Below are 20498 nucleotides of genomic sequence, written 5' to 3'. Positions count from 1 at the left end.
TGTGTGTTTATGTGTGTGTTTTTCAGACGTACACATTCCAAAGTCACCACATACACAAACACAAGCACACACAAACACAAGCACACACAAACACAAGCACACACAAACACAAGCACACACAAACACAAGCACACACACACCGTCATGTTTCCAGGGTGAATGTCACGTGTGGCTGCTTGCGTATGCAGGATTTGTGTGTGGTATGTGGGGACCAGATGGCTCGGCCTCTGATCTAGATCTTGGTCTGGATCTCTGGTCCAGACCTCCAGCAGCTGCAGGTGTGTGATCTCTATGCAGGTCTACAAATTACAGCTCCTTGAACAAGCATAATTAATAGTAGGCTCTAAAATGAGCCCACACACCCACACACACACATCCTTACACACACACACCCCCACACCTTCACACACACACATCCTTACACACACACACCCCCACACCCTCACACACACACACCCAGACCTACACACACACACCCACACACACACATCCTTACACACACACACCCCCACACCCACACATCCTTACACACACACACCCCCACACCCTCACACACACACCCAGACCTACACACACCCTCACACACACACTTCTGATCTTCTGCTCCGTGGGCTGTTTGAGCGCATCGCTGGAGATTCTTGTGTCTCTAAAACCAAAACATTCCACAGATGCCACTGTATCCGGATGGACTGTTTTAGGAACGACTCCATCACAGAGTGGGGAAGAGGGAGAGAGGAAGAGAGAGAGACAGGGAGAGAGGAAGAGAGAGACGGAGAGAGAGAGAGAGAGAGAGAGAGAGAGAGGGAGGGAGAGAGACAGGGAGAGACGGAGAGAGAGGGACAGGGAGAGAGGAAGAGAGAGAGACAGGGAGAGAGGAAGAGAGAGAGACAGGGAGAGGGGAAGAGAGAGACGAAGAGAGAGAGAGAGAGAGAGAGAGAGAGAGAGAGAGGGAGAGACAGGGAGAGAGGGAGAGACAGGGAGAGAGGGAGAGACAGGGAGAGAGGAAGAGAGAGACAGGGAGAGGGGAAGAGAGAGACGGAGAGAGAGAGAGAGAGAGAGACAGGGAGAGAGGGAGAGACAGGGAGAGAGAGAGAGACAGGGAGAGAGGGAGAGACAGGGAGAGAGGGAGAGAGAGAGACAGGGAGAGAGGAAGAGAGAGACGGAGAGAGAGAGAGAGAGAGAGAGACAGGGAGAGAGGAAGAGGGAGAGACGGAGAGAGAGACAGGGAGAGACGGAGAGAGAGACAGGGAGAGAGGAAGAGAGAGACGGAGAGAGAGAGAGAGAGAGAGACAGGGAGAGAGGGAGAGACAGGGAGAGAGGTGACGGAGGTGTTAATGCTGAAGTTCGGGTCATATGTCCACCCTGTGTTTATGGTTATGCTTGCAGCTGCCTGCTGTATTAATGACTAACAGAGTCCACTCACACTTAATACAGAACACAGTTTCACTTTCATGCATCTTCCAAGCAGCATCAAATTCTGGCCTTTGATAACACACATACATCAGCACACATGTTAAAGAACTGGAAACTGAAATAATTACGGAAAGATTATACGCATTTACATGCATGTAGCAGGATTATCACTCACACACACACACACACACACACACACACCCTTGTTGCTATGAATCTCCATGGTATGCACCAACACACTAACACACTACTTTTAGCCAATAACACTGCACTTAAATGCAGCATCCATTTATTCTGCTTGAATAACTCCCCCCCCCCCCCCCCCCCCCCACACACACACACACACACACACACACAGTGAGACAATAGAGTGTGATTAATGTTCTTCTGCTCTAGTTCATCCTCCCATACATGTGGAGACGTGAAGATGTTCAGTGGTTTGTGTACGAGTCTCTTCTCACACCAGCTGCTCAACCCTTTGCCTGCACACAGCAGACCTGCTAGAGGTCAACACACGCAGCAGACCTGCTAGAGGTCAACACACGCAGCAGACCTGCTAGAGGACAACACACGCAGCAGACCTGCTAGAGGTCAACATACGCAGCAGACCTGCTAGAGGTCAACATACGCAGCAGACCTGCTAGAGGTCAACACACGCAGCAGACCTGCTAGAGGTCAACACACGCAGCAGACCTGCTAGAGGTCAACACACACGGCAGACCTGCTAGAGGACAACACACGCAGCAGACCTGCTAGAGGACAACACACGCAGCAGACCTGCTAGAGGTCAACATACGCAGCAGACCTGCTAGAGGTCAACATACGCAGCAGACCTGCTAGAGGTCAACATACGCAGCAGACCTGCTAGAGGTCAACACACGCAGCAGACCTGCTAGAGGTCAACACACGCAGCAGACCTGCTAGAGGTCAACACACGCAGCAGACCTGCTAGAGGTCAACACACACGGCAGACCTGCTAGAGGACAACACACGCAGCAGACCTGCTAGAGGTCAACACACGCAGCAGACCTGCTAGAGGTCAACACACGCAGCAGACCTGCTAGAGGTCAACACACGCAGCAGACCTGCTAGAGGACACTCCCTCCTTCCTCTGAATACTCAGATATTACACCCTCCTTCCTCTAACTACTCCAGATATTACTCTCTCCTTCCCCTAACTACTCCAGATATTACTCTCTCCTTCCCCTAACTACTCCAGATATTACTCTCTCCTTCCTCTAACTACTCCAGATATTACTCCCTCCTTCCTCTAACTACTCCAGATATTACTCCCTCCTTCCTCTAACTACTCCAGATATTACTCCCTCCTTCCTCTGACTACTCCCGATATTACTCCCTCCTTCATCTAAGTACTCCAGATATTACTCCCTCCTTCCTCTAACTACTCCAGATATTACTCTCTCCTTCCTCTAAGTACTCCAGATATTACTCCCTCCTTCCTCTAACTACTGCAGATATTACTCCCTCCTTCCTCTGACTACTCCAGATATTACTCCCTCCTTCCTCTGACTACTCCCGATATTACTCCCTCCTTCCTCCAAGTACTCCAGATATTACTCCCTCCTTCCTCCAAGTACTCCAGATATTACTCCCTCCTTCCTCCAAGTACTCCAGATATTACTCCCTCCTTCCTCCAAGTACTCCAGATATTACTCCCTCCTTCCTCTAACTCAGGGGTCCCCAAACTTTTTCCTGCGAGGGCCAAATAACTTTTCTCTTCTCTGATGGGGGGCCGGGGTCAGTTTGAAACAGAAAAGTTTGACAATCACAGGGGTGCTGCAACATTTATTGTTTTCAGAAAGCGACACATAACCAAACATTAATAACACTTTCCGGGATCTTCACACAAAAAAGTCAAGAAATAAACAATAACACTATTAACAAACTAAATATTAACCATTAACAAAATAAATAACAATATTTATGAAATAATAACTAAATAATCCTCTCTGGGTTCTTCACAGAAAAAAGTCTGGTAATAAATAATAACACTATTAACCAACTAAATAACACTATTTAAGAAAAAAATAACACCATTATTAAAATAAATAACACCAAAAAATGCTCTTTGGGTTCTTCACAGAAAAAAAAAAGTCTGTGGAACATTAACTTTCTGTTGTGCCGTGCACATCTTAACAGGTAAAGTTGTCAGAACAGAATTTCTTCCTTAAATGACTCATATGAGTAGTCCCTCAAAGTTCTCGTGTTCCTTCCTTATAATCCTTTTGTAGATTGTAGGTTCTAGAAGGCTTGTAGATACCTTTCTCTCTCATCAACTTCCTTGTGACCTACACAGCACAATACATTTTTTATGCATTTTATCCCAGTAGATTTTATGATCATATTTGTTTATACTCAGAATGACTCATTCAAGTCAGAAAAGTGAGCTTACCTATGTATGTTCATCAGTGTGAACTGTGGGCCTGCATTTGGCTGGTGAGAAGTTGAATGTCAGGTTCCATTCTAGTCACAGCCAGTCTCAAACACTGATGCAGATGTTCATCTGTCAATCTTGATCTCAGCGAAGTTTTCAGGAGTTTCATGTGCGAAAATGTTTGTTCGCAGATATACGTGCTTCCAAAAAGTGTGGACATCTTCATTGCGTGTTTTTTTATGTTAGGGTACGTGTCGTTTGGGAGTGCGGCATAGAAGTCAATAAGACTGTTGGGCTTGAACATGTCTTTCAGAACATCACAGTTCTGTAACTCGGCCAACTCAAACTGATAAGAAGGCTGGGCTTCATCGATGTCGGCAACAAAGGGGTTCTGGAAAAGACGGATTTCTTTTGCATGAACATGTAGTTCACGGAATCGCACACCGAACTCCGCCTTGAGCATTTCCAGTGCTTCCACGCACTTTTCAGTTGGGAACGGGACCGCTGGGTTCTCTGCAGAGAGGTTTTGGGTAGCAGGGAGATGGACGAAGTTGTGCTTTTTCACTTGCTCCAAAAGCAGCGCTAGTTTCACCTCAAATGCTTTTATGTGGGAATACATGTCGCAAATGAGTTTCCCCTGGCCTTGTAGCTGCAAGTTAAGGCTGTTCAGAATTTCTGTCACGTCTGTTAAAAATGCCAGGTGCCATTTCCACTCTGGGTCCATCAGCTCTGGGACCGTTTTGTCTTTTGAATGAAGAAATGCGTTAATTTCAGGTAGCAGCTCGTAAAAACGCCTCAAAACTCTGCCCCGGCTCAGCCATCGGACCTCTGTGTAATACAGCACGTCGCCGTGCGCAGACTCCAGCTCAGACAGGAATTGTTGGAACTCCCTGTGTTTAAGTCCCTTTGCTCTGATTAAGTTTATGCATGACACCACAACCTTCATGACAGAATCCCACTTCAACACTTTGCAGCACAGTGCCTGCTGGTGAATTAAACAGTGGACTTGTAGCGGGGCGGTGAGACCCCGCTCTTCCATCTCCCGCTTCACGCGTCCTGTTAGACCCCGAGACGCGCCCACCATACTAGGAGCCCCGTCAGTCGTAATGCTGGCAAGCTTTGACCAGTCCAGGTCCAAGTCTTCCATGGTTTGGCATACTTTGCCGAAAATATCCTCCCCCGTTGTAGTCCCTTTGAGACTTTGGAGGGCTGCCAACTCCTCGCTCATCTCAAAGTTTGCGTTAACTCCACGAATGAAAATTACCAGCTGCGCTGTGTCCTGCACATCCGTGCTCTCATCCAATGCTAATGAAAAAAAGTCAAATTCTTTTGTCTTCTGCTGCAGCTGTACATACACATTACCCCCGATTTCTTCGATGCGTCTGGTGATTGTACTCGCTGACAGACTCACTGCATTGAAGACATCTTTCTTCTCGGGACACACTTCCTCCGCGACAGCATTCAAACATTTCTTAACAAACTCTCCATCCGTGAAAGGTTTACCGCTGCTTGCTATAATTTGAGCAACCCGAAAGCTGGCCCGAACGGATGACTGGTTCAGCTGAGCTTGGCGTACAAATGTATTCTGCTGAGCTAACAGTCCACTTTTTAACTTTAACAGTTTGTCTGCCCGCATTTGGCCTTGCAAACTATCATACTGGTCTTTGTGACGGGATTCATAGTGCCGTCGTAGATTGTATTCTTTGAATACCGCAAGCGCCTCTTTACAGATGAGACAAACAGCCTTTTCTTTGCATTGAACAAAAAAATAATCGTTTGTCCACTGCAGGTTAAATACCCTACATTCAGAATCAATTTTTCTCTTACCTAACCTTTTCGCCATTACGTTCTCTTTCACAAGGAGCAGTATTTTTTTCCCTGGGGGTAGGGGGGAGGGGGTGTTCCGGGGGCCAGGTCAAATGTTCCGGGGGCCGGGTCAAACGTGGAGGCGGGCCGTGTCCGGCCCGCGGGCCGTAGTTTGGGGACCACTGCTCTAACTACTCCAGATATTACTCTCTCCTTCCTCTAACTACTCCAGATATTACTCTCTCCTTCCTCTAACTACTCCAGATATTACTCTCTCCTTCCTCTAACTACTCCAGATATTACACCCTCCTTCCTCTGACTACTGCAGATATTACTCCCTCCTTCCTCTAACTACTCCAGATATTACTCCCTCCTTCCTCCAAGTACTCCAGATATTACTCCCTCCTTCCTCTAACTACTGCAGATATTACTCCCTCCTTCCTCTAACTACTCCAGATATTACTCCCTCCTTCCTCTGACTACTCCCGATATTACTCCCTCCTTCCTCCAAGTACTCCAGATATTACTCCCTCCTTCCTCTAACTACTCCAGATATTACTCCCTCCTTCCTCTAAGTACTCCTGATATTACTCCCTCCTTCCTCTAACTACTCCAGATATTACTCCCTCCTTCCTCTAACTACTCCAGATATTACTCCCTCCTTCCTCTAAGTACTCCAGATATTACTCCCTCCTTCCTCTAACTACTCCTGATATTACTCCCTCCTTCGGTCTTGTTCTCTTGTATATACACAAGTATAGTTTTGCTTTGTTTTTTTGTTTGTTTGTTTTTTACAATTGTTTCAAATTATAGTTACAATGTCTCACCTCCAAAACACAATAACCACAGAGAAAGAAACCCAATAATTTTCTATTTCTGTCTCAAGCTGTATTTCACACTCTTGGCATGCTGTTTGAAGCTTGGTGTTCAGCACAATAATGCTGCTACGTTTTAAACTAGCTTTCACACACTTGACTGCGACATAGTCACTAAAAATAAAAGCGCTAATGTTACTACAACTTCTACTCAAGCACCTTTAACTCGGACGCGAGAGCGGACACGAGCCGCACACACTGGTTGTTATTAATATTTCCACGGAATCATCACCATCCTCAGAAACATTTGGCAGCTGTCGGGATCATCTAGGCCTCCAGCGCGAGGACAGGTGAGGCTGGTTTACACCCAGACACGTGCAGGTAATTCAGCCCAGTCACCTGTTGGTGCATCTTGAACGTTTCTACCTGAGGTCGTGTTGGTGAATACTTCTCCAGATGCGATGACGTGTCGTGTTTCAACAGCACATTTCGGCTCACAGCTGCGACCACCAAGCGGACCCAAAGTGGCCTTAGTGCACGAGCCCGAGCCCGTTCATGAATACATGCAGCTGCTGTCAGTACTTTATCTAATCAAATATTGTGGAGTTTCCACGGGGGGGTTATGGGGTGCTTGAATCACACATTTTGATTTACGAAAGTCCACCAGACTCCCGTTTCCTTGAGTAAAGGCTCAGAGTGGGTGCACGGTACCAGAAAACCTGCCGTGACCTGTTAAACAAATCCGGACGCGCAGAACCTTCGGAGGACCCGATGTGGTCCAACCGCACACAACGGAAACCTTATACACGCCGACACTGTAGGCAGACAGCAGCCCCAACACACCGCCCAACACAAACGCTTGAACTCACCGAGATACTGACGGATGTCCAGCAGGACGTGAGGAGGTCCAGCGTTGAGCTGGTAGTACAGCGAGCCGATACAGAAGAGGACCAGCGTGGACATGCAGAACACATAATCACGCAGCGCAAAGCGCAGCCGCAACGCCCAACACCAGTCCGCACTCCTGTGCTGCTCTCCACTGTGCTCGCAGCTCTGGTTGTAGAGACGGGGGCTTCGGGTGTGCTGCTTCATCGTGTCCTCACATGGGGCCGAGAGAGGGACTCACCCATCCGCAGCGGTACCGCTCAACTTTAAACCCGTTCAAAACAAGCGCCGTGGAGGGAGCGCAAAGAGCCAGACGAGCGCGTTCCTCCTGCGCGCAGACGCTTGTGCTTCACGGACGGAGCACGGAACCATCCTCTGCTTTCGGGTTAGCGGCGGTGTCAGATTACTGGACGTGGAGGAAAAAGTTCAGACATAGGACGTGCTCGTCGAGCCCTTTGCCACACCAGCGCCACCTTCTGGGCACCTCCTGTAACCTACAGTACATAATTCACCTTCCAACAGGGAGCTTTTTCAGAAGGTTTTGGTGAATTTGACAAGTGATTTGAATAGCACTAAAATTAAATTATGGATCATTTAATCTTGTGCATGGAATTACAAGGTGTATAGAATAACCTGGACATGACATTAAGGTTTAAAATAAACTTGCATGAATCAATGTTTTATTAGTTTTTTTAATATAACATCATAGCAGTTTAGCAGGATAAATCTGAGACGTGTTGGGGCCTCTGGTTGTATCTCCTGTTCATCTTCTGGGTCCTCATATGACAGGTTGAGGCTTTAGTCTTTAAACCAGTGAGTATGTCCCCACTGCATGCATGCATTGCACACACACACACACTGGTGCCCCAGTCAAAGAATTTTATTACACTTCAGAATGACAAATATTTTTAGACTTTTTTCAGTACACAAGCAAAATTTTTATAGACAATTATTAGCTAGCTGAAACCAGATAAAATCGTTTGTACACATATCTTACAATAGGAACTGTAGCAGGACACTCGCTAAAGCAATATGCCAGAGTATTGCTATTGGATATTATACAGCTAATAATTACAGCTGATATGAAAAGAAACAAAATAAGTTATTTAAATATCAATTACTTATGCAGAATGTGCAACATGTCCATCATATCTTATACATGTAATTATAATTCATTTTTGTGAAATTCAAATTTCAAAACAATTTGAAGAAATTAGTATGTAAAGGTTAATCTTTTACTTTATGAGTGGTGACATAGGACAGTATTGGTGAGGAAAACCACTCTAGTCAGAGACCAGCAGTCCTCATCTATTCTCTGTGATACCTGAAAAGACTTCAATGTTCACCAATATGAAATCTTTTTTTCCTGACACCAAAATCTTTAATTTGTCTAGATTCCTCTATAAAGTGCATTTTAACGGTAACAGTAACATCTGATGAAATATTTACATTTTGTAAAACACCATCCCATGATTGCATTCTCTTTGAAAAAGGCATCTGTTTGGATAGAGAAAAATCTCCTGATTCTCAGCTGCTGTTGGGGACATTTTTCTGCAGTTTGAGTGCCACTGGAATTTGAGTGCCACTGTGAGTCGTGCTGTAGTGTGTACAACACTCACATGGAGCACGACCTTCTCCTCACTAAAGGTGCCACAGCATCTATTAAAAGCATTGCAGAAGTTACAGTTACATGGCCGGTATCACTTCTGCTGTGAAACCAACCTAACTTTGAACATGACTTCTTGTTTTCAAATGGTTTTAATACATTTATACTGTATATCGCCAGTGATAACAGTGTAACACTGGCTTGAGTGCAGCTTTTTACATCAGTTTTATTGATCAGAGCAACATCAGTTAAATGCTGCCAGTTCTGTATGTTAACAGCCACAAGCCATAAACAGAAAGAAGGCTATGATAATGCTTAAATTATATCAGACAGTCAGTCTCTCCTCAGAAGCTCTCCCACTAGCCATCTGACCTCACTTTGATGTCCATAATCTCCTCCCCTACGGTCTTCCTCAAGGCCAGATGTGTGTGTGTGTGTGTGAGTTACGTCTCCCTTCTGTGTTTGTGTGTGTGTGTGTGTGTGTATGGTTCACTCCTACGCCTGCATGCAGTCAACTTGCATGTCATGGTGAATGACTGAGTTAGTGACGAATGAGTACAACCATCCATTCAGCATACCCACACACACACACACACACACAAACACACACACAAACTCCCACACACACACACACGCCCACTCCCACCCACACACACACACACACACACTCCCACACACACACCTACACACACACACGCCCACTCCCACCCACACACACACACACACCGTCAGCTTATAGCAGGAAGCATTTTATAATTCCACAGACATAAACTCTGTCGAGAGTTAAACTGTTGAGTGGAAAAGCTAACATGAGACATACCCACACGCCCACACCCACACATCATTGCTTTACACACCCACACACCCACATGGCCACACCCACACACCCACATGGCCACACCCACACACCCACATGGCCACACCCACACACCCACATGGCCACACCCCCACACCCCGTTGCTCTACTATAAAACTGTGCTCGATTATCTAAATAAATCTTTTGGCAGTGGATCTGTGTGCACTCCCCATGGCTTCTCTTAGTGCCCCCTGGAGACTCGACCTTTGACCCCCAGGGTGTGGAGCAGCCTGACCCGCCTGTGTCTCTCTGGATCCCAGATCTGATTTAAATTAGTTGGACATTTAAGACTAGCGTTTAAGAGAGCTTGGCGTCCTTTGTGGCTTAAGTAGAGAGAGTAGAGAGAGAGTAGAAAGAGAGAGGAGAGAGTAGAGTGAGAGAGTAGAGTGAGAGTCGAGAGAGAGAGGAGAGTGAGAGTAGAGTGAGAGAAGAGTGAGAGAGTAGAGTGAGAGAGTAGAGTGAGAGTCGAGAGTGAGTAGAGTGAGAGAAGAGTGAGAGAGTAGAGTGAGAGTAGAGAGAGAGGAGAGTGAGAGTAGAGAGAGTAGAGTGAGAGTAGAGAGAGAGGAGAGAGTAGAGTGAGAGAGTAGAGTGAGAGGAGAGAGAGAGGAGAGTGAGAGGAGAGAGAGAGGAGAGTGAGAGTAGAGTGAGAGTAGAGAGAGAGGAGAGTGAGAGGAGAGTGAGAGTAGAGAGAGAGTAGAGTGAGAGGAGAGAGAGGAGAGTGAGAGGAGAGTGAGAGTAGAGTGAGAGGAGAGAGAGAGAGGAGAGTAGAGTGAGAGTAGAGTGAGAGGAGAGTGAGAGGAGAGTGAGAGTAGAGTGAGAGGAGAGTGAGAGGAGAGTGAGAGTAGAGTTAGCAGTGCCACAGTGATAGGGACATGTCAATCAGCACCATGCCAATCAGAATATCAGATAAATATGCACCAGAGTCAAGTCACATGTCTGAAGTATATGTGTATGCAGGAGCAGGTTCACAGATGATCATAAGGCAACACATTTTACACTCAGGGATATGAAACTGAATTAATAGTAAAGGATGATTTCCCAGAATGCTGAGTAATGCATGTTAGCTAGTACACTGGGAAGTTAAATGCATTCTGAATATACAATAATTTCTTGAACTAAATTAAGAACAAAGGCAAAGCTTAACTTAATAATGACGCACTGAAATGGCTTTATTACCCACCACACACATGGCTGTGACCCACGCCCCTGGAGAGAGAAACAACCCAGCATCTGATGAACATTTCACACAGGTGATCAAAGATGCGTCCTTCGACGTCAACGTCTCTGAACTGAGAGCGAAAGATTAACGTATTAACCTGCAGGAAGTGAAATAACTTTGGCTACATCGCCTGGTTGTGCTCGAGGAAGCACAGAAAGGTTTCTCGGTCTCCAAAACAAGCATTTATCAAACAATGGAGGAAAAGGCTGGTTTGGGTAGTAGTCTTGTTCCCCCCATTTAATCCTTACAAAATCTCTAAATCTCTGTAAAAGGTGTGCTGTCTCTCAAAAGGCAATGCCTCCACTCCCTGACCTGGGGTCAGTGTTATGGAGCCCTCACTAGAAAAGAGCTTCAATAATCCCTTTAGCTCCTGACCAGAGGTCAGTGTTATGGAGCCCTCACTAGAGCTTCCACCACTGTTCCTGTGAACCACAGAAGCCTTTTCTGTAAACATCAGCAGAACAGGCCAGTCGAAGACTTTTTCCTCATTTACTTCCTTGTCTGCCCGATCCTGGATTTCTGCAGGAGTGTGATCCGTTTCCCAGTCCATCCACTGCTGCAGAAAGCTACTGCTGCTTATTACACCATTAAAACGGCTCAGACGAGGGCCTTGCCACCCCTCGTGGGCGCTATGACGTCTTCCTGCTGTTGGCTGTGACACTGCGGGCCTCACTCAGCAGACGGCGTATGTGTCTCTCCTCCCGAAGTCCCGCCTCCCTTATTTCTGCCTCTGTGAGAACCGACAGACGGCCCAGAGTGTCATAGCCCGCAGCCAAAAGCAGGTCAGAATACATGGGCATTCCGATGGACACCAGCCAATCAGAAATGGAGCTCAGGTGAACAGGAGACACAGGCTTCCGGTACATGTCGGTCAAACCTCCTGAGGGAATCTGTGGAGAAAGAACATGGGAAGACTAATGATAGCAGGATGCACGCAGAGCTGTGCAGGAAATAGGAAATAGACACATCAAAGATTTATACATGAGTCATATCAAGGTCCACCTCACAAACCCCACAGTCTTTCTGTAACTCAGCGAATCAGCCACTTGGCTACACAGTGTGGGCGGGACTCCAAGGCCAGTGGACTGTGGTGGACAGACAGAACCCATAAAGCACAGGACAGCTGGGAAACCCATACAGGTGAGGGTCTCAGAGCTGAACCCATACAGGTGAGGGTCTCAGAGCTGAACCCATACAGGTGAGGGTCTTAGAGGTGAACCCATACAGGTGAGGGTCTCAGAGCTGAACCCATACAGGTGAGGGTCTCAGAGCTGAACCCATACAGGTGAGGGTCTCAGGTGTGAACCCATACAGGTGAGGGTCTTAGAGGTGAACCCATACAGGTGAGGGTCTCAGGTGTGAACCCATACAGGTGAGGGTCTCAGGTGTGAACCCATACAGGTGAGGGTCTCAGAGCTGAACCCATACAGGTGAGGGTCTCAGGTGTGAACCCATACAGGTGAGGGTCTCAGGTGTGAACCCATACAGGTGAGGGTCTTAGAGGTGAACCCATACAGGTGAGGGTCTCAGGTCTGAACCCATACAGGTGAGGGTCTCAGAGCTGAACCCATACAGGTGAGGGTCTCAGAGCTGAACCCATACAGGTGAGGGTCTCAGGTGTGAACCCATACAGGTGAGGGTCTTAGAGGTGAACCCATACAGGTGAGGGTCTCAGGTGTGAACCGATACAGGTGAGGGTCTTAGAGGTGAACCCATACAGGTGAGGGTCTCAGATCAGAATGCATACAGGTGAGGGTCTCAGGTGTGAACCCATACAGGTGAGGGTCTCAGGTCTGAATCCATACAGGTGAGGGTCTTAGAGGTGAACCCATACAGGTGAGGGTCTCAGAGCTGAACCCATACAGGTGAGGGTCTTAGAGGTGAACCCATACAGGTGAGGGTCTCAGGTCTGAACCCATACAGGTGAGGGTCTCAGGTGTGAACCCATACAGGTGAGGGTCTTAGAGGTGAACCCATACAGGTGAGGGTCTCAGGTCTGAACCCATACAGGTGAGGGTCTCAGGTCTGAACCCATACAGGTGAGGGTCTCAGGTGTGAACCCATACAGGTGAGGGTCTCAGGTGTGAACCCATACAGGTGAGGGTCTTAGAGGTGAACCCATACAGGTGAGGGTCTCAGAGCTGAACCCATACAGGTGAGGGTCTTAGAGGTGAACCCATACAGGTGAGGGTCTCAGGTGTGAACCCATACAGGTGAGGGTCTTAGAGGTGAACCCATACAGGTGAGGGTCTCAGGTCTGAACCCATACAGGTGAGGGTCTCAGGTCTGAACCCATACAGGTGAGGGTCTCAGGTGTGAACCCATACAGGTGAGGGTCTCAGGTGTGAACCCATACAGGTGAGGGTCTTAGAGGTGAACCCATACAGGTGAGGGTCTCAGAGCTGAACCCATACAGGTGAGGGTCTTAGAGGTGAACCCATACAGGTGAGGGTCTCAGGTGTGAACCCATACAGGTGAGGGTCTTAGAGGTGAACCCATACAGGTGAGGGTCTCAGGTGTGAACCCATACAGGTGAGGGTCTCAGAGCTGAACCCATACAGGTGAGGGTCTTAGAGGTGAACCCATACAGGTGAGGGTCTCAGGTGTGAACCCATACAGGTGAGGGTCTTAGAGGTGAACCCATACAGGTGAGGGTCTCAGGTGTGAACCCATACAGGTGAGGGTCTCAGGTGTGAACCCATACAGGTGAGGGTCTCAGAGCTGAACCCATACAGGTGAGGGTCTCAGGTGTGAACCCATACAGGTGAGGGTCTCAGGAACTCACTGCCATGCGGTGCTCCTTGCGCAGCCGGAGAACTCGGATGTGGTCCAGGGTGGAGGCTACGTCCTTGACCGGCTGACGGAGGTCTTCTGAGTACCGCTGCACCAGAAGCTGAGGAACACCACAACGACCATGCTGCAGGACAGGAGAGAGAGAGAGAGAGAGAGAGAGAGGTAGGTAGAGTTGGAGGGAGAGAGGGAAGGAGAATGGGGAGGAGAATTAGAGGGAAAGTAGGGGGCGGGGGCAGGGAGAGAGAGAGAGGGAGTGAGAGAGAGAGAGAGAAAGAGAGAGACGGTGGATCCCGTTAGACAACAGAATGTTAAGTATTAAGGGGAAAGTCACTAAGCATCAGGCACTCACTTAGTGAATTTTGCTAATTTGTTTAACAAATAATGTCACCAAATGAGTGGTGTCTGTGGGACACGGCTCACACCACACCTCACACCACAGCTCACACTACAGCTCACACCACACATCATACCACAGCTCACACCATACCTCACACTACAACTCACACCATACCTCACATCACACCTCACACCACACATCACACCACAGCTCACACCACAGCTCACACTACAGCTTACACCACAGCTTACACCACAGCTCACACTACACATCATACCACACCTCACACCACAGCTCACACCATACCTCACACCACAGCTCACACTACAGCTCACACCACAGCTCACACTACACATCACACCACACCTCACACCACAGCTCACACCACAGCTCACACTACAGCTTACACCACAGCTCACACTACACATCACACCACACCTCACACCACAGCTCACACCATACCTCACACCACACCTCACACCACAGCTTACACCATACCTCACACCACACCTCACACCACTGCACCTGCTGCACATGAGAAACAACTTTCATTTGGAGGTCCATGACAAACACACACACTGGAAAGCCAATGCAGAGGGTGTGGCCTAACACAGCATGATGTCACCATAACCAATCAAACGGTCAGTAAAGGTCATGTGACAGCACCACTAAAAGAGCTGCAGTGTTCAATATGCTTCCATTTTAATTCACTTCTCATTCTGTGGCAGGCGCCCCATAACTCCATTAACATTGGCTGAAGTCTTTTTGGCCTTTGAGGAGTTGTGAAACTGCTCCCAGACTGCGTTTGCAAGGACTCTTCACTCCAATCCCGCGATCACAGGGTGTCCCCCGACCACAGGGTGTCCCAGTGGACGTTGGGTTAATGGGTCACTGCTCATCAACACACCGCCAGCCAAGCTGGGTATAACGTCTAGAGTATTATACTGTATACAGAAGACGTCTTTTAACTGACTTATTTGTTATGTGGGAAAGAACAAAACGTTCTGAGTTAAGAGATTTATTAATTATTACTGAAATATAATAATTGTGTATAACTTTTGAATCTGGTACTGAAAACAGATAAAAACAGATTTACTAAAACTTTACTAAACCAGATTTTTGCTCTCAATCCACAGTGTCACGATACCAGAGTTGTATAGTAACGAAGTAGAACTACTTCACTACTGTACTTAAGTACTAAAATGCTGTATCTGTACTTTACTGGAGTATTATTTTTTTCTCCTACTTCCACTTTTACTTCACTACATATTTTCCATCAGTTTAATACTTTTACTCCGATACATTTTTTTACGTGCTGTATAGTTACTCGTTACAATTATAAACATGTTAGCTGGCGCTGTCACCGGGTCAAGCGATCAGGCTGTCTTATGAGAAAACTGCGCATGCTCCGGTCGCGTCTCGTTAACTCGGCTGCTGCCTTCACTGAACACTTGAGCTTCGTATTTTAGGTTCACTTGACACGTCGTGACTGCGCAAGTGTCCGGCAAAAATGACGCAATCGCGGTGGCTCGCCCATGCGCATTGGCCATGCGGGCGGTCGCGTCGTGAGGTCGTGCACCTCTCGATTTTTGTGCGAAGTTAGAAGGTGGAATTCATGCACTGGTAACAGCAGAAGAGCAGCATAAGTGCTGCATAATAAACTTGTTGGCGTTTTAATGTACATATATTGGCACCTTCCACACCTTCAACATGGAGTGATTGTGGCGGTGAGGGTGAGGAAGGAGACCACCCTGGCCCTAGAGACAGTGTTTGCGTTTGCTGGAGTGAAAGTAAATTCCTATAGGATGAAGTGCCATCTCTGTCTCCCTAAAGAGTGTGAAATGTTGGCCTTCAAAAATTCACCTTCGAACTGTAAAAAACACATCAATGTAAGTTATAAATATAATGCACAGAAGACACACCAGCTTTAGCTGTCAGTAAGCGCTAGTTAGGTTAGATATCTTAGCTAACTAACCTAATTATGTTCATGACGTGCTGCAGTATTCACTTAACATTACCTGGCAATCATAAAGGCGACGTCACGCTGAGTTGTGTTTTTAGCAACAGTAAGCCGTGTCTCTTCAGGCTGACTAATCATGTGCCCATTTTATAGTGTAGTGTTTTTATAGGGTAAGGGCATTTATTGAGGGTAAACGCAGGGCAGTAGGCTCACCCTTAGAATCCGACGGATGGATTTTACGTCCAAAATACACCTCATTATCTCAGCTAAATTAAGGCAAACTTGTACTTCTGCATCAAGCATACGACGTAGTGGGACATAAGTTATCTGTTTTTTGTGTACGAAGTGTTAAGCCCAGTTTTTTAAGTTGCTACTTGTTTGTACATACAGAGGACTTGTATTTGTGGTCTTTGACATCTTTGATTTGTAAGTGATATATAAAAACAATTCTTTAATTAATTCAAAACACAATACTTGTACTTTTTACTTTCAGTACTTGAGTAATACATTTTAGAATAAACTACTTGCAATACTTAAGTACAAAAAAAGCTGAATACTTCTGTACTTCTACTTAAGTAAAGTTTTTAAAGAACACTTCAACGTCTACTCAAGTCATTTTTTTGATAGAGTACTTGTACTTTTACTCAAGTATGGGTCTCTAATACTTTATACAACACTGCACGATACAGCCTTGACCACCGGACCGATCCCTTTGGCATGTGTTCGGGCTGTGTCCGTTTTTATCCATATATGTGTTTCCTTTGGACGTGTTTCTGTGTGTGTTCATCCATCACACCTGTTGCTTGTCTCATTATCGTCATTTGTTGCGCTTGGTTCTTGTTTCTGTTAAGCTATTTAACGTGTGCCGATGATGTGTTTGTTGCTCCTCTTTGAGTAATTCCCTGTCATGGTTGTTACTATGTTTGCTACTATGTTTGCAGTGCTAAACGCACTGCTAAAAAAAAACAGTGTGTTAAAAAAGGCAAATGCCTCTGTATTGGCATCCTTCCACGCCCTCGCTACACACAGGAGAGAAGTAGCCTGGTGTGTGTTTCCCTTTAGTAGACTCCTAGTAGACTCCTAGCAGACTCCTAGTAGACTCCTAGGAGACTCCTAGTAGACTCCTAGTAGACTCCTAGTAGACTCCTAGTACCACAGCTAGCAGACTGCAACTTGCTCGTAATGCTGCTGCCATACGACCAACACGTTCAAACAAGAAACCAACTGACACCCACTCTAGTCTCATTACACTGGATGCAATGTCTCATTTATAATAGATTTTTAAGGTAAGTCGCACATGACATTATATTCCAAATCATGTTTGACTATTTTTTCATTTTTCTCGTTTCCTAATCATGTTAGTAAGTTGATTGTGGCAGGAAGCGCAGCTGTTCTCGTACCTTGTCTGAGTAGGGCTCTGTGGTGAGGTCGATGCCCTCTGACCTCAGCCTCTCGTCCAGCTCTGTCTCCAAGGCTCCAGTTTTGGCGTGGGAGAGCTTTCTGCCGTGGGCCACCTTGACTCCGTGAATCTGTGGGCAGGCGGACGCCGGCAGGTCCGACAGCCAGGGAGGAGGCACACTCGGCAGGCTGTCGGTACCACCTGGGGACACGGGTGTGGGTGGAGCTCCCTCAGAGGGACTGGCAGGGCCGCTTCTTGGTTTCGGTGCCAGAGTGGGCGTGGCAGGGGTGGAGCCAGGCAGGACCGGTGGCGGGTGGCGTAGGCCGTTCACCAGCCGCTCCTTGGACTTTTTAGCGGGCACTGGAGGGGGCACGGGTGGCTTTTTGGGATGAGTCCGAGCAGCCGGGCTGGTGGGGGCGGAGACAGACAGGACGTGCGGGGGTTGGGCAGGTGTAGCACATGTGGGTTTCAGGGGCAGCTGGGTGGGCACTGGAGGCCTCTCCACCTGGCCCCACCCACATCTAGTTTGGCCCCGCCCAGGCAGCACAGTCTTGCGCTCCGCCCCTTCAATCCTCATATCCTGGGTGTTGCGTTGAGGCTCTGCCCCCTCCTGGGCCCCGCCCCCATGCTGGAAGGCCTGCCCCCACCGCAGGTCCCCCAGGGAGTGTGAGCGCTTCCAGGGTTTCGCCGCCTCCTGTGGCCCATCCAGCTCCTCACAGCTGCGGCTGGCGGGCATGCAGGGGCCACGCCCCGCCCGCGGGGGCCTCTCCAGACCCAGGCCCATCACGGCACCCGGGGGAACGCTTCTGGGGAACCTGCGCTCCTTCTTGGCCTGGTGTTGGAGCGCCTGGGTGGAGCTGGTCACGGGGAGGGTGGGGTAGTCGCGTGGTGGGGCGGGGCCTGGCTCACAGCCCCCCGAGCTCCGACTGGAGCAGCTGACCTTACGGGGCTTCCCTGAAACACAGAGCTGCACCCTCAACACACGCCCCCTACTTGAATACTTATGGTAATACTAATGATTGCCAATACTAATGGCAATACTTATTAATACTAATGTCAAATGGTCCACTTTGACCTCACGTTAAAGGCTGTGGCATGTGTTAATTTAATCCAACCTAATCCTGATTCATGCAGAAACTTAAAATGCGAATAATAAAATATTAATCAATTAAAAGCAAAAGCACAAGATTAGAAGTTTGTTAGTGGGTCAATGTTACATGCAAACGATGTTAGAAGTTGGCTTACAGTACCATTTGTGTTTGTGAGAGATTATTGTTAACATTTATATTTCAACAACAAAATGGGAAAAAAGTTGTTTAAAATTGGAATGTGGCATGACACACGTCTGACTCATTACTCATTATCTTGGGTTTTCTCCTCCAGTTTAAACAGATACCCAGTGCAGCCGTGACAGTGCACATGCTACAATGGTCAGTTCAATCACTTATGACTGCATCACATATGACTGCATCACATATGACTGCATCACATATGACTGAATCACTTATGACTGCATCACATATGACTGCATCACATATGACTGAATCACTTATGACTGAATCACTTATGACTGAATCACTTATGACTGAATCGCTTATGACTGAATCACATATGATTGAATCACATATGACTGAATCGCTTATGACTGAATCACATATGACTGAATCACATATGACTGAATCGCTTATGACTGAATCACATATGACTGAATCACATATGACTGCATCACATATGACTGAATCACTTATGACTGAATCACATATGACTGAATCACATATGACTGAATCACTTATGACTGAATCACATATGACTGAATCACATATGACTGAATCACATATGACTGCATCACATATGACTGCATCACATATGACTGAATCACATATGACTGCATCGCTTTATTACTTCAGAACTGGTGTTGGCCAGTTTATTGTGGAACATTACTTAACACTTAAGGGTGATACTGATGAGTGTGCAGGGTGATACTGATGAGAGTGTGCAGGGTGATACTAATGAGAGTGTGCAGGGTGATACTAATGAAAGTGTGCAGGATGATACTGATACTAATGAGTGTGCAGGGTGATACTAATGAGAGTGTGCAGGGTGATACTGATGAGAGTGTGCAGGGTGATACTGATACTAATGAGTGTGCAGGGTGATACTAATGAGTGTGCAGGGTGATACTGATACTGATGAGAGTGTGCAGGGTGATACTGATGAGAGTGTGCAGGGTGATACTGATGAGTGTGCAGGGTGATACTGATGAGAGTGTGTGGGGTGATACTGATGAGAGTGTGCAGGGTGATACTAATACTAATGAGAGTGTGCAGGGTGACACTGATGAGAGTGTGCAGGGTTATACTGATGAGAGTGTGCAGGGTGATACTAATGAGAGTGTGCAGGGTGATACTGATGAGAGTGTGCAGGGTGATACTAATACTAATGAGAGTGTGCAGGGTGATACTGATGAAAGTGTGCAGGGTGATACTAATGAGAGTGTGCAGCGTGATACTGATACTAATGAGTGTGCAGGGTGATACTAATGAGAGTGTGCAGGGTGATACTGATGAGTGTGCAGGGTGATACTGATGAGAGTGTGCAGGGTGATACTGATACTAATGAGTGTGCAGGGTGATACTAATGAGTGTGCAGGGTGATACTGATACTGATGAGAGTGTGCAGGGTGATACTGATGAGTGTGCAGGGTGATACTGATGAGAGTGTGCGGGGTGATACTGATGAGAGTGTGCAGGGTGATACTAATACTAATGAGAGTGTGCAGGGTGATACTGATGAGAGTGTGCAGGGTTATACTGATGAGAGTGTGCAGGGTGATACTAATACTAATGAGAGTGTGCAGGGTGATACTGATGAGAGTGTGTAGGGTGATATTGATACTGATGAGAGTGTGCAGGGTGATACTAATGAGAGTGTGCAGGGTGATACTGATACTGATAAGTGTGCAGGGTGATAATAATGAGAGTGTGCAGGGTGATATTAATGAGTGTGCAGGGTGA

The 20498-nt window shown here is 47.1% G+C and overlaps 3 protein-coding genes across 9 annotated transcripts in view; all 3 read right to left on the bottom strand.

Moving 5' to 3' along the window:
* The window catches only part of usta (uronyl 2-sulfotransferase a), a 68998-nt gene extending 61212 nt beyond the window's left edge, over positions 1 to 7786 (bottom strand). The window contains exon 1 of one of the 2 annotated variants that reach the window (XM_076988067.1): positions 7299 to 7786. In XM_076988067.1, coding sequence (XP_076844182.1) covers positions 7299 to 7521 — 223 coding nt within the window. In that variant the 5' untranslated portion in view covers positions 7522 to 7786. The remainder of the gene's footprint in view (positions 1 to 7298) is intronic. The other variant, XM_076988066.1, reaches the window with a different exon arrangement.
* LOC143489309 (general transcription factor II-I repeat domain-containing protein 2-like) lies at positions 3126 to 5643 on the bottom strand. Its single transcript, XM_076988231.1, has 2 exons — positions 3827 to 5643; positions 3126 to 3722 (listed from the first exon to the last, which is right to left on the bottom strand). Exon 1 carries the CDS (start codon positions 5442 to 5444, stop codon positions 3840 to 3842), a length of 1605 nt encoding a protein of 534 aa, XP_076844346.1. The 5' UTR covers positions 5445 to 5643; the 3' UTR covers positions 3126 to 3722; positions 3827 to 3839.
* A 393-nt stretch (positions 7787 to 8179) lies between the features above and the next one.
* Positions 8180 to 20498, bottom strand: part of sash1a (SAM and SH3 domain containing 1a) — a 266532-nt gene continuing 254213 nt past the window's right edge. For all 6 annotated transcript variants that reach the window (XM_076988058.1, XM_076988059.1, XM_076988062.1 and 3 more), the window contains 3 exons: positions 17486 to 18438; positions 13781 to 13912; positions 8180 to 11885 (listed from right to left, as the gene is read on the bottom strand). In XM_076988058.1, the coding sequence (XP_076844173.1) occupies positions 11625 to 11885; positions 13781 to 13912; positions 17486 to 18438 (1346 nt within the window). In that variant the 3' untranslated portion in view covers positions 8180 to 11624. The remainder of the gene's footprint in view (positions 11886 to 13780; positions 13913 to 17485; positions 18439 to 20498) is intronic.

This window comes from Brachyhypopomus gauderio, unplaced genomic scaffold (assembly GCF_052324685.1).
Source record: "Brachyhypopomus gauderio isolate BG-103 unplaced genomic scaffold, BGAUD_0.2 sc60, whole genome shotgun sequence".
In the NCBI taxonomy this organism is placed as follows: domain Eukaryota; kingdom Metazoa; phylum Chordata; class Actinopteri; order Gymnotiformes; family Hypopomidae; genus Brachyhypopomus; species Brachyhypopomus gauderio.
This window is presented reverse-complemented; position numbering and strand designations above follow the sequence as displayed.